This window comes from Nerophis ophidion, linkage group LG06, assembly GCF_033978795.1.
Source record: "Nerophis ophidion isolate RoL-2023_Sa linkage group LG06, RoL_Noph_v1.0, whole genome shotgun sequence".
Classification (NCBI taxonomy): Eukaryota; Metazoa; Chordata; class Actinopteri; order Syngnathiformes; family Syngnathidae; genus Nerophis; species Nerophis ophidion.
Window position 1 is genome coordinate 43248403 of NC_084616.1, and position 11612 is coordinate 43260014.

At 41.4% G+C, this 11612-nt stretch overlaps 1 protein-coding gene across 2 annotated transcripts in view; it reads left to right on the forward strand.

The window, feature by feature from the left end:
* Positions 1 to 11612, forward strand: part of phactr3a (phosphatase and actin regulator 3a) — a 91815-nt gene that overhangs the window by 71837 nt on the left and 8366 nt on the right. Inside the window, exons 4-7 of one of the 2 annotated variants that reach the window (XM_061903841.1) lie at positions 1777 to 1995; positions 2678 to 2906; positions 3166 to 3410; positions 5638 to 5791. In XM_061903841.1, coding sequence (XP_061759825.1) covers positions 1777 to 1995; positions 2678 to 2906; positions 3166 to 3410; positions 5638 to 5791 — 847 coding nt within the window. Of the gene's footprint in view, positions 1 to 1772; positions 1996 to 2677; positions 2907 to 3165; positions 3411 to 5637; positions 5792 to 11612 lie in introns of both variants that reach the window. The other variant, XM_061903840.1, reaches the window with a different exon arrangement.

Sequence of the window (11612 nt, forward strand, 5' to 3'; positions counted from 1 at the left end):
ACAAAGACAGGATATTTGATGTTCAAACTCATAAACTTTTTTTTTTTTATAAATAATAATTAACTTAGAATTTCGAGGCTGCAACACGTGCCAAAGTAGTTGGGAAAGGGCATGTTCACCTCTGTGTTACATCACCTTTTCTTTTAACAACACTCAATAAACGTTTGGGAACTGAGGAAACTAATTGTTGAAGCTTTGAAAGTGGGATTCCTTCCCATTCTTGTTTTATGTAGAGCTTCAGTCGTTCTCCGCTGTCGTATTTTACGCTTCATAATGCGCCACACATTTTCGATGGGAGACAGGTCTGGACTGCAGGCGGGCCAGGAAAGTACCCACACTCTTTTCCTACGAAGCAACGCTGTTTTAAGACTTGTCTTGCTGAAATAAGCAGGGGCGTCCATGATAACGTTGCTTGGATGACAACATATGTTGCTCCAAAACCTGTATGGACCTTTCAGCATTAATTGTGCCTTGGGCACCAATGCACCCCCATACCATCACAGATGCTGGCTTTTGAACTTTGCGCCTATAACAATCCGAATGGTTATTTTCCTCCTTGCTCTGGAGGACACGGAGGAAAATAACCATTCGGATTGTTATAGGCTGTTTGTTATATTTTCCTCCTTGCTCTGGAGGACATCCACGGGGAAGACCCAGGACACGTTGGGAAGACTCTCGGCTGGCCTGGGAACGCCTCGGGATCCCCCGGGAAGAGCTAGACGAAGTGGCTGGGGAAAGGGAAGTCTGGGTTTCCCTGCTTAGGCTGTTGCCCCCGCGACCCGACTTCGGATAAGCGGAAGAAGATGGATGGATGGATGGAGGACACCATGTCCTCTGCTTCCAAATATAATTTGAAATGTGCACTCGTCAGACCACAGAACACTTTTCCATTTTGCATCAATCCATCTTAGGTGAGCTCGGGCCCAGCAAAGCCGGCGGGGTTTCAGGATATTGTTGATAAATGGGTTTGGCTTTGCATAGTAGAGTTTTAACTTGCACTTACAGACATAGCGACCAACTGTAGTTACTGTCAGTGGTTTTATGAAGTGTTCCTGAGCCCATGTGGTGATATCCTGTACACACTGATGTCGGTTTTTGATGCAGTACCACCTGAGGGATCAAAAGTCCGTAATATCATCGCTTACGTGCAGTGATTTCTCCAGATTCTCTGAAGTTTTTGATGATTTTACGGACCGTAGATGGTAAATGTCCCCAAATTCCTTACAATAGCTCGTTGAGAAATGTTGTTCTAAAACTGTTCGACAATTTGCTTACAAAGTGGTGACCCTCACCCCATCCTTGTTTGTGAATTACTTAGCATTTCATGGAAGCTGCTTTTATACCCAATCATGGCACCCAACTGTTCCCAATTAGCCTGCACACCTGTAGGATGTTCCATATAAGTGTTTGATGAGCATTCCTCACCTTTATCAGTATTTATTGCCACCTTTCCTAACTTCTTTGTCACGTGTTGCTGGCATCAAGTTTTAAAGATAATGATTATTTGCACAAAAAAACAAGTTTATCAGTTTGAACATCAAATATGTTGTCTTTGTAGCATATTCAACTGAATATGGGTTGAAAATTATTTTCAAATCATTGTATTCCGTTTATATTTACATCTAACACAATTTCCCAACTCATATGGAAATGGGGTTTGTATATATATATATATATATATATATGTACACACACACATATATATACCACATATAAAGCATGTGCATGCTGTAACTCTTGCTGCCCTTCTTCCATTATCCTCATTATCTATCGTAGCTGCTGCCCTCCAGGACTCTGAACGTCTGGAGGAAAATGTAAACGTATCATTACAAGATGAGGATGGAGACCAGGAGGGGCCCTCAGGTGGGGAGTTACCAGACAGGCTTCATGACGTTGGAGAGCAGACAGAAGAAAGACCAGAAGAGGAGATTCCTGCAGGAATGTCCCCGCCACAAGTACCTCCGAAACCTTTGCCAACGCTGACTACAGGAGATGGTGAGTTGGAATATACATTGATCTAATTTCCATTTTGCTTGTACCCATAAACTGTCTTTTGGGTGGAAGGCGGGGTGTACCTATGGACAATTTCCATCCATCCATCCATTTTCTACCGCTTGTCCCTTTCGGGGTAGCGGAAGGTGCTGGAGCCTGTCTCAGCTGCATTCGGGTGGAAGGCGGGGTACACCCTGGACAAGTCGCCACCTCATCACAGGGCCAGCACAGATAGACAGACAACATTAACACTTCACATCCCAATTTAGAGTCCTAAATAATTGACCATGCATGTTTTTGTAATGTGTAAGGAAGCCAGTGTGCCTGCAGAGAACACGCCAAGCCAACTCCACACGGAACTTCAAACCTTCAGACTCCTGACTGTGTAGCCAACATGCCGACCACAACATTGAAATATATTAGTGACAATTCCGATGCTTACAACTTTCTGGGAACAGAATACGGAAGGCCCTTTTCTGTTTCATATGATAAGTTTTGACGAGAATACAAGACCTTCCTTTGAAAAAAAGTCTGAAAAAAACAGGTCATTCAGTATCTAGAGATTTACACAAAAAACTTATCCACAAGTGAGTTAGAGCTTTTTTTTGTGCCACTCACACACACAAGTTGCCTGAAAAGATGTTGACAGTGAAGGTGAAAAACAAATTCTGTGATTGTTTTTTAGATTCAGGCCCCGTGTCTCTCCCTGTTCACCATACCAATTCCTACCACCCCAAGGAGCCTTCACCCAGGGCCTCAGAGAACCTGGCACCCATCACTCAGACCATTAGGGGGCCCCTGGCCAACTCCTCAGGGTCACCACACCTCGGCAATATGATGCACCCGCTTATGCCCCCTAGCTGTATTATGGAGGAACTGCAGAGAGCATTCGCCACCAAGAACAGGCAGGAAAGGTGAGTATGCATTCTCTCTGTTGAAAAAATGGATCAGACTCAACACAGGCACAGGTGGGGGTAGTTTTACAATACTTGTTCAAAATACATCAACATGTAGGAATGTACTTAAATAAAGTGCATATTTACAGGTTTGTTAATTTCAAAAGATTAATAGTATAGTTATTTATTGTATTGTTGATTCATTATAGTAAATTAAATGTTATCATTGCAGTTAGCAATAAAATAATTATGTATCTGTGTGTTTGTGTACTTGCAGTGTGCATGAAGGGTGTGAGCAGGGCTCACCCCCGCGGCTTTGGTGCTCTAATGGCCGCCTCTCAAGATCCTCCAGCTCAGACAACCAACACACGTCCTCTCTGGTGGGATTTTGCTTAGGTGGGTCCGACTGGCCCAAGAAAGAGGCTGAAGAGAACAAGGAGAACGTGCGGCTGGACCAGTGCTTCTCTAACACTTCGGGCCTTCCCAACGACCTGGATGGATGGAACGACTCTGTCATCTCTGGTGGGTCATGCACCTCATTCCAAGTAAAACACTATTAGACACATAAATAAACCATCCATCCATTTTCTCCCGCTTATCTGGGTCTGGGTAGAGGACAGAAGTTGTCTCAATAGGGAGGCCAAAGCATTTTCCCACGGGACAGGGAAGGGTTCCCAAAAAGCAAGATATAATCCCTCCATCATGAACTAGGTATACCCAGGGGCCCATGTTGCTGGCTGGGCATGCCTGTAACATCTCACCAGGGAGGCGTCCAGGAAGTATCCGGATAACATGCCTGAGCCACTTCAAAAGGCTTCTCTGTAGCTCCTTCCGGATGACAGAGCTCCTCACCATATTTTTAATGATGAGACCAACTACTCCTAGAGATAAAACTAGATTTGGCGTCTTGTAACAGCAATCTTTCGCTTTTAGACACTACCCAAAAGCTGTGACCATTGGTGAGGGTAGGAACGTAGGTTGACCGGTAAATTGAGAACTCAGCTCTCTTGAACAGGGCTGTCAGGTACATGGGCCACATTATTGCAGACCCTTCGCCGATTTGCCGGTTAATCTCGCATTCCAGCCTTGCCTTTACTCAAGAAGATCCCTCTGTGGTTGGGACGCACCCTCCAGTTACCTTTACTTAAATGGGGGTTTACCACCCCAAGCCGCCAATCCAGAGGTACTGTTCTGGAATTCCACACAATGTTGAAGAGACAACCAAAACAGTCCCACAACTGAGGATATACTGAAAGGAATACTTTGTGGTGCTTTTAAAACTTATTTACAACTTCTGTAGAGGAAACAGAGTTTGAGAACAACTAAATCACTTTCACACACTCCAGAATACTACTCTGAGCGAAATGTCCGTAGTCATCAGAGCCTTCAGTGTTACGAGCACTGCCGCGTAGTAGTTTCCTGTGAAATTTTCATGAAACCTTTCCCACAAACCTTGTGCAATTTTCACAATTTCCTGTCATGGCGCCCTACACTGACGACACGGAAGTGAAGCACAAAAAAGTGGATGTTGCACTCGAGTATGTTTCAGCCTTCAGGGGAGCTGAAGTAGTAAAACCTGTTGTGAGTTTCGCCTTTACTTTCATAAGGCTCTTAGTGTCGAGGGACAGTCTATAAAATAAATAAGTAATTGTTGTAGAGTACGTAATTTTTTTTTTCCTTTCCAGATGACTGTGCTGAACAAATTCCCAATACTTTAAGATGTACAGTGATAATAATAATGGATTGAATTTATATAGAACCCTTTTTACAGACTCAAAGCGCTTCACAGAACTTAATATTTATTCACTCCAATTATCACGGTGGTTAGCTACATTATATAGCAAGAGCTGCCTTGGGCTAGGCTGCCAATTTAGCACCATTACCATCACCAAACATTCATTCACATTCAACAGTGTGAGTGGCACAGCAGACATGGTGCGAGAAGCGTCTTGCCCAAGGGTACAACAGCAGTGACTGGGATAAAGGGAACCACAAACCACCAATTTTTGGACAATTCGCTCTACCTCCTAAACCACTGTGTACTTTGTACCTGCAGGGAGGACTTTATAGAACATGTCATTATACTAATGGCACTTAGAACTATTTTTCGAGATGCACTTGAAAAAGCTGACAAGAATAGAGTAATTTTTTAAACGAAAAAATGAGGCCAGACCCACATAACTAGTTGCAATGATTAAACGATTAGAGAAAAGCTTTGATGTATATTCTATTAGTTTGCTTTGTCATTTAATGAGTGTAATTAATATAAAATTATAAAATCCTGACCACACATGGTTGCTAGAAGTGTATATATGTGGACATCATTTCCATACAGCCTCTGCAATAGAGCACAACTGAGAGCGGTGTGTGATTAGTTTGATGTTAAACAGCGAAGAAGTTTTTATTTTTTGTTATAGCACACATTAAAAGTGCTATTTCAATGGTGATTATTTGCATTTATTAAAATAAAATAAACGTTATGAGAAGCAAAAAAGATGTGTATTTCTACCTTTTTGCCTAAAATACGCATAGAGTGTGTTATATCTGATTACGCGAACAAACTAATCAATAGACTACTCGATCACTAAACTAATTGATAGATAACTCGATCATTAAACTAATTGATAGCTGGAGCCCAATACATAACCATAACTTGTTTCTATCCAATCATTCCATAGGTTTGTGATGAAAGAGAATAAACAGGCCTTTTCCAAAGTGCTATTGCAAAAATGTTTTTTTATTCTTGCAGGTACACTTCCTCGCAGGTTAAGGAAGGAGTTACTGGCCGTCAAGCTACGAAACAGACCCACAAAGCAGGAATTGGAAGACCGGAACATCTTCCCTGTGAGGAGCGACCAGGAGCGCCAGGAAATCCGCCAGCAGATAGAGATGAAGCTTGCGAAGTAAGCAACTTTCCTGTGTGTTGTAGCCACATGCGGCTCTTTGGCCACTCTGATGTGGCTCAGCTGCATAATCGCTAACCCCCCGATTGTTTAGGGGGGTTTCCGGATTTTGGTGCCTCTCCCCGCGCCCCCAAACCTGCCCACTTCAACCGACGCACGGAGGGGTGGGGTGGGGGTTTGGTGTTAACGGGTGTATAACATGGCCTGGAATAGTCATGGATGCATGGGATTCTGGGTAATTGTTATGTTGCATTTATGTTGTGTTACTGTGAGGATGTTCTCCTGTAATTGTGTTTGTCATTCTTGTTTGGTGTGGGTTCACAGTGTGGCGCTTTTTAGTAAGAGTGTTAAAGTTGTTTATATCACAACCTTCAGTGTAACCTGTATGGCCGTTGACTATACGCCTTGCAGTTGTATCAACGGAAGCCACGTACAACATGTAACTGGGCTGGCAAGCTGTTTATACATGTTGTAGAAGGCGTCAAAGGCAATGGCTTCATAGCACGCCCTTATTATTGTTATCTGGGTGACCATCAGCAGATTTTAGCGAGAATGGTTGCGGCTCCCATTATCTTCTTTTTTTCTTGAGACGGGTCAAAATGGCTCTTTGAGTGGTAAAGGTTGCCGACCCCTGCTCCAGGTAATATTGCAATTTTTCATGACAACAAGCAGAAAGGTGCTCAAAAGTACAGTGAGGTCCTATTTTTAAAATGCAATATCTTGATGCAAATTTACATTAAATTTGCCGAATGCATGCTGTCGATTAGCATTTGCGATCTTCCGTCCGAATGCAGCGGAGATAGGCTACAGCACCCCCCGCGTCCCTAAAAGGGAAAAGCGGTAGAAAATGGTTTTATGGATTTTACATGGCAATATCAGCACCTCCAAGTTATGTAAAAAGAAACCAATAAATATTTAACTTAAATAAAATGCAATCAAACAGCTGGTGTGTAATAAATACAATACTAACAGTTTAAACACTTTGTAAGGGTCAACAAAAGAAAAGACTGGCACACTCCTGCCATTTAACGCGGAATTCAACTGGATGTGAAGTTTACTATATACATTAATAAAGTACAGTACAGCACTTGCTAAAGAGACACATACTGTAAGTGTAAAAAAAAAGATAACAACTGGAGAGCAGAGCTCAGTGTTAAATACATTTTGTTTGAAAAAAAAAATCCTAACCGTTATTAACACATTTGAACACACACAAAAGTACCAACAATTGGTACCGTTATCCATTCCCAGATACCGGAAATTGGTACCATATCAATTCAAATGTGAAAGGTACCCATCTGTTGTCCTTAGCCTGATAGACTTTGAAGACCAATGTTGTAAGGAATAAGATTCATTCCAAATACCTTCACACTTGGACCATATTTCTATATCAAATATTAAAAATATATACTTAAAAGAAACAACTGAGAAATGCCGTTGCCACAGCCTCTGAACAGTTTGTTCTTTCATAAGTACCAAGCCAGTCAACGTTCAGCTCTTGCTGCTTTGAACACTATGAATGCTGGACTCGTGTTTGAATTAAAAACTGTTGTATCATGAAACAGCCTTCAAAGATTGAGCGATCAGTCTGTTCTCCAACAACAGGTACAGAAAACGTGCCTCTAGGGATCCTCTTTGTACAAGATGCAATGAGTCATGGTAGTAAGTGCCTTTGTGCATGCAGGATGATGGTAATAATAAAAGTGTTTTTCGAACACTGCGTCCAAATTGTTAAGACTCAGATTCTCTAGCACCTGCTCATCAAACAGGGCGCCCATCACAGACGGTGTTACGTAACCAGAGGTGCAATAACTCACAGTCAGAGAACACAGTGCCCCGCGGTACTTGGAAAACGTGATGGGCCGTCTTGTCTTGGAGACGACTTGCAGCATTAACTGCTGTCTATTCTTAGATCTGTGAAGAGAAATGGTTTTATTTTACTACAGGAATATTCTTTTTCACAGTCTTATGTAAAGGCTGCAGCTTGCATATAGGATAGTTGAAAGGCATGAAGGTTCCACTTGTAGCACAGCAGTGGGAGATGCTGCTTTGGTTACATAATGATCTCATTCCAGACAGCAGTAGTTTGCAGGCTGGGTCCAATCCCAACAAATGCATCAGAATCAATGAAGCATCTCTCCCTGAGGATGCACAGCTGTGGCATCTTCTTTATGGTCCTGATTATAGTTTTTGAAAGGGTTTCAAAGAAAACCGTAGTGCATGCTGAGTTTATTATCAACACAATGACATAATATAACTGCACTTACACAATTAAACATGCCTGTCAAGAAATTGGAAGAAGCAAAGCTAACTAACATGTTACAAGAAAACTGGGCATAAATCCTTAATTGAGCCATTGTTGATCAAAGAACACTGTCTAATATGAAGTCCACTACTTGGCTGCAACCAACAGAGGCACTGTCTTACAAGCAACACATTTAATGAAAACGGATCATAACAGAAACTTAACTATCTTTTTTTGGAGCAAAATGATCGTACCGACCAAATTTGACGTTGCTCAGGACTGTGTGCTACAGCAAAAATGATGCAAGACTGTATGGTACAGCGTACAAAAAGCAGTTTTAGCTTTTAATGAACTGCCTCTGGTCATGCTCCCTCCTCCCCAGCGGACAATGGCGTGGAACACCACAGAGGCCACCACAGTGTATATGTTTATTTTACTTTTTATTCATAGCTGTATGTAGAAGTGTCTGGTTGTATCTGCTGCTTTAATGTCTTTAATGTCCTCTGTCTTCTTTGATGTTTGATGTTTCCCTCTTACACACATGTAAGAGGGATGTGTACTATGGCTATGAGGTTTTTTTTTTTTTTTTTTTTTTTTTTTCCCCTTGGCCTCAGTCTGCACCCCCACTACAGGGCCCAGGCTAAGACCGATTTTTTTTATTTTATTTTAATCTTCTATTCTTTTCTCCTCCTCACACATGCTTACTCCAAATCATCATTGATGCAGAACCAGCAGACAATAACCAACATTATGTTTCATGTTCATTGGAAATTCCCCCGACAGCTCGTACAGCAAAAGAATATGTTTGTCTTGATACAAGGAATAACGTTAGCTAACTTAGCATCAACTTAAGACAATGATGCTGCCTAGCTAGCTAGGACTTCACTTACATCTCTCATACCTCGCTTCTTCTTCTCTGCTGCGGACGAATACCTTTCTTAAATCCATCTAGAAGTTACAGTTTGAGTCAAATCAAAATCAAAATATTGTAATTAACAAATTGTTGTTGGCTAACGTCACCTACCTCACGCAGTCATTCGAATCCCCCCCCCCCCCCCCCCTCTCTCTCTCAACCGAAGTCTCATCAACACGTGAATAAATTACCATATTAAGTAGCCATGTGCTCACTGTTTCGTGGAGTGAATACAGTAGCAATCAATTACCATACTAAGTAGTATGTGCTATGCTATGTAGACTTAAAACTCTGAAGCGTTTTTTTTTATTGGTGAATTTTTTACTGGGGCACTGCAGATCCACAGTGGGGCACGTGCCCCACTGAAATATGTCTGGCGACACCCCTGGTCTATACACTGGGTCTCTTGACGGATGACCTTTCTATTTTTAGAGTTTCACCTTATTCGCGATTGTGCTGCAGCCGCACTTACGAGATTTTCTTCTAATCATAGCCTGGGCTTTGTTCAATAATGCATCTCACCGTGCACTACCAATCAAATGTGCTGGGGAGTTATATACACAGAAATAATAGGGGCGGGAGTACATTTGAGAAGGCATAAAGCATACAGAAGACAAAGGAATAGACAGCTCGCAGCAGGATTCAATACAGCTACAGTATATACTAATGACAAACTACAAATACATTCTTTTAAACCACATTTGTTCTGCACTATAGCTCAGATGTTCTTAATGTTGTGTCCAGATGCTATATTTAGCTATATAATTAGTGTATGTGCTTGAGTTGAACATGTTATGATTAGATGTGCATGAGAGAAAATTTTATGTCTGTGAAATTAACAGCGTCCCCCGTTTTTATTAGGACTACACACAATGGCAAAAAAAGGGAACGCTGTTTCTAAAAATAGCACTACGTCAGCAGCATGGTGTGTAACAGAGAAATCCCCACAACTGTGTTGCTAGGCAGAAATAAGCATCTTTGTGAAGTGGCTATGATCTCGGAGACAGTGTCTGGTTGCTTGGCAACAGTAACAAAGACCATGGTTCCTGTTATTGTCGAGGCTGTTGAAAGTGTATATATATATATATATATATATATATATATATATATATACACACCCCGTTTCCATAGGAGTTGGGAAATTGTGTTAGATGTAAATATTAACGGAATACAATGATTTGCAAATCCTTTTCAACCCATATTCAATTGAATGCACTACAAAGACAAGATATTTGATGTTCAAACTCAAAAACTTTGTTGTTGTTTTTTGCAAATAATTATCTTACAATTTCATGGCTGCAACACATGCCAAAGTAGTTGGGAAAGGGCATGTTCACCACTGTGTTACATCACCTTTTCTTTTAACAACACTCAATAAACGTTTGGGAACTGAGGAGACACATTTTTGAAGCTTTTCAGGTGGAATTCTTTCCCATTCTTGCTTGATGTACAGCTTAAGTTGTTCAACAGTCCTCGGTCTCTTTTGTCATATTTTAGGCTTCAACATTTTCAGTGGGAGACAGGACTGGACTACAGGCATGGCAGTGTACTACCCAGACTCTTTTACCATGAACCACGCTGTTGTAACACGTGGTGTGGCATTGTCTTGCTGAAATAAGCAGGGGCGTCCATGATAACGTTGGTTGATTGGCAATATATGTTGCTCCAAAACTTGTATGTACCTTTCAGCATTAATGGTGCCTTCGCAGATGTGTAAGTTACCCATGCCTTGTGCACTAATTCACCCCCATACAGATGCTGCCTTTTGAACTTTGCGCCTATAACAATCCGGATGGTTCTTTTCCTCTTTGTTCCCGAGGACACAAATGTCCATAGTTTCCAAAAACAATTTGAAATGTGGACTCGTCAGACCACAGAACACTTTTTTACTTTGCATCAGTCCATCTTAGATGACCTCGGGCCCAAAGAAGCCGGCGGCATTTCTGGGTGTTGTTAATAAATGGCTTTTGCTTTGCATAGTACAGCTTTAACTTGCAGCGACAAACTTTATTTAGTGACAGTGGTTTTCTGAAGTCTTCCTGAGTCCATGTGGTGATAACCTTCAGAGATTGATGTCGGTTTTTGATACAGTGCCGTCTGAGGGATTGAAGGTCACAGTCATTCAATGTTGGTTTCCGGCCATGCCGCTTACGTGTAGTGGTTTCTCCAGATTCTCTGAACCTTTTGATATTATGGACCGTAGATGTTGAAATCGCTACATTTCTTGCAATTGCACTTTGAGAAACGTTGTTCTTAAACTGTTTGACTATTTACTCAAGCAGTTGTGGACAAAGGGTTGCACATTTTTGGGAAGCTGTTTTCATACCCAATCATGGCACCCACCTGTTCCCAATTAGCCTGCACACCTGTGGGATGTTCCAATTAAGTGTTTGATGAGCATTCCTCAACTTTATCAATATTTATTGCCACCTTTCCCCACTATCTTTGTCACGTGTTGCTGTCATCAAATTCTAAAGTTAATGATTATTTACAAAAAGTGTTTATCAGTTTGAACATTAAATATTTTGTCTTTGTAGCATATTCAACTAAATATGGGTTGAAAATTATTTGCAAATCATTATATTCTGTTTAAATTTACATCTAATACAATTTCCCAACTCATATGGAAACGGGGTTATATATATACAGTGCAGAAAATAAGT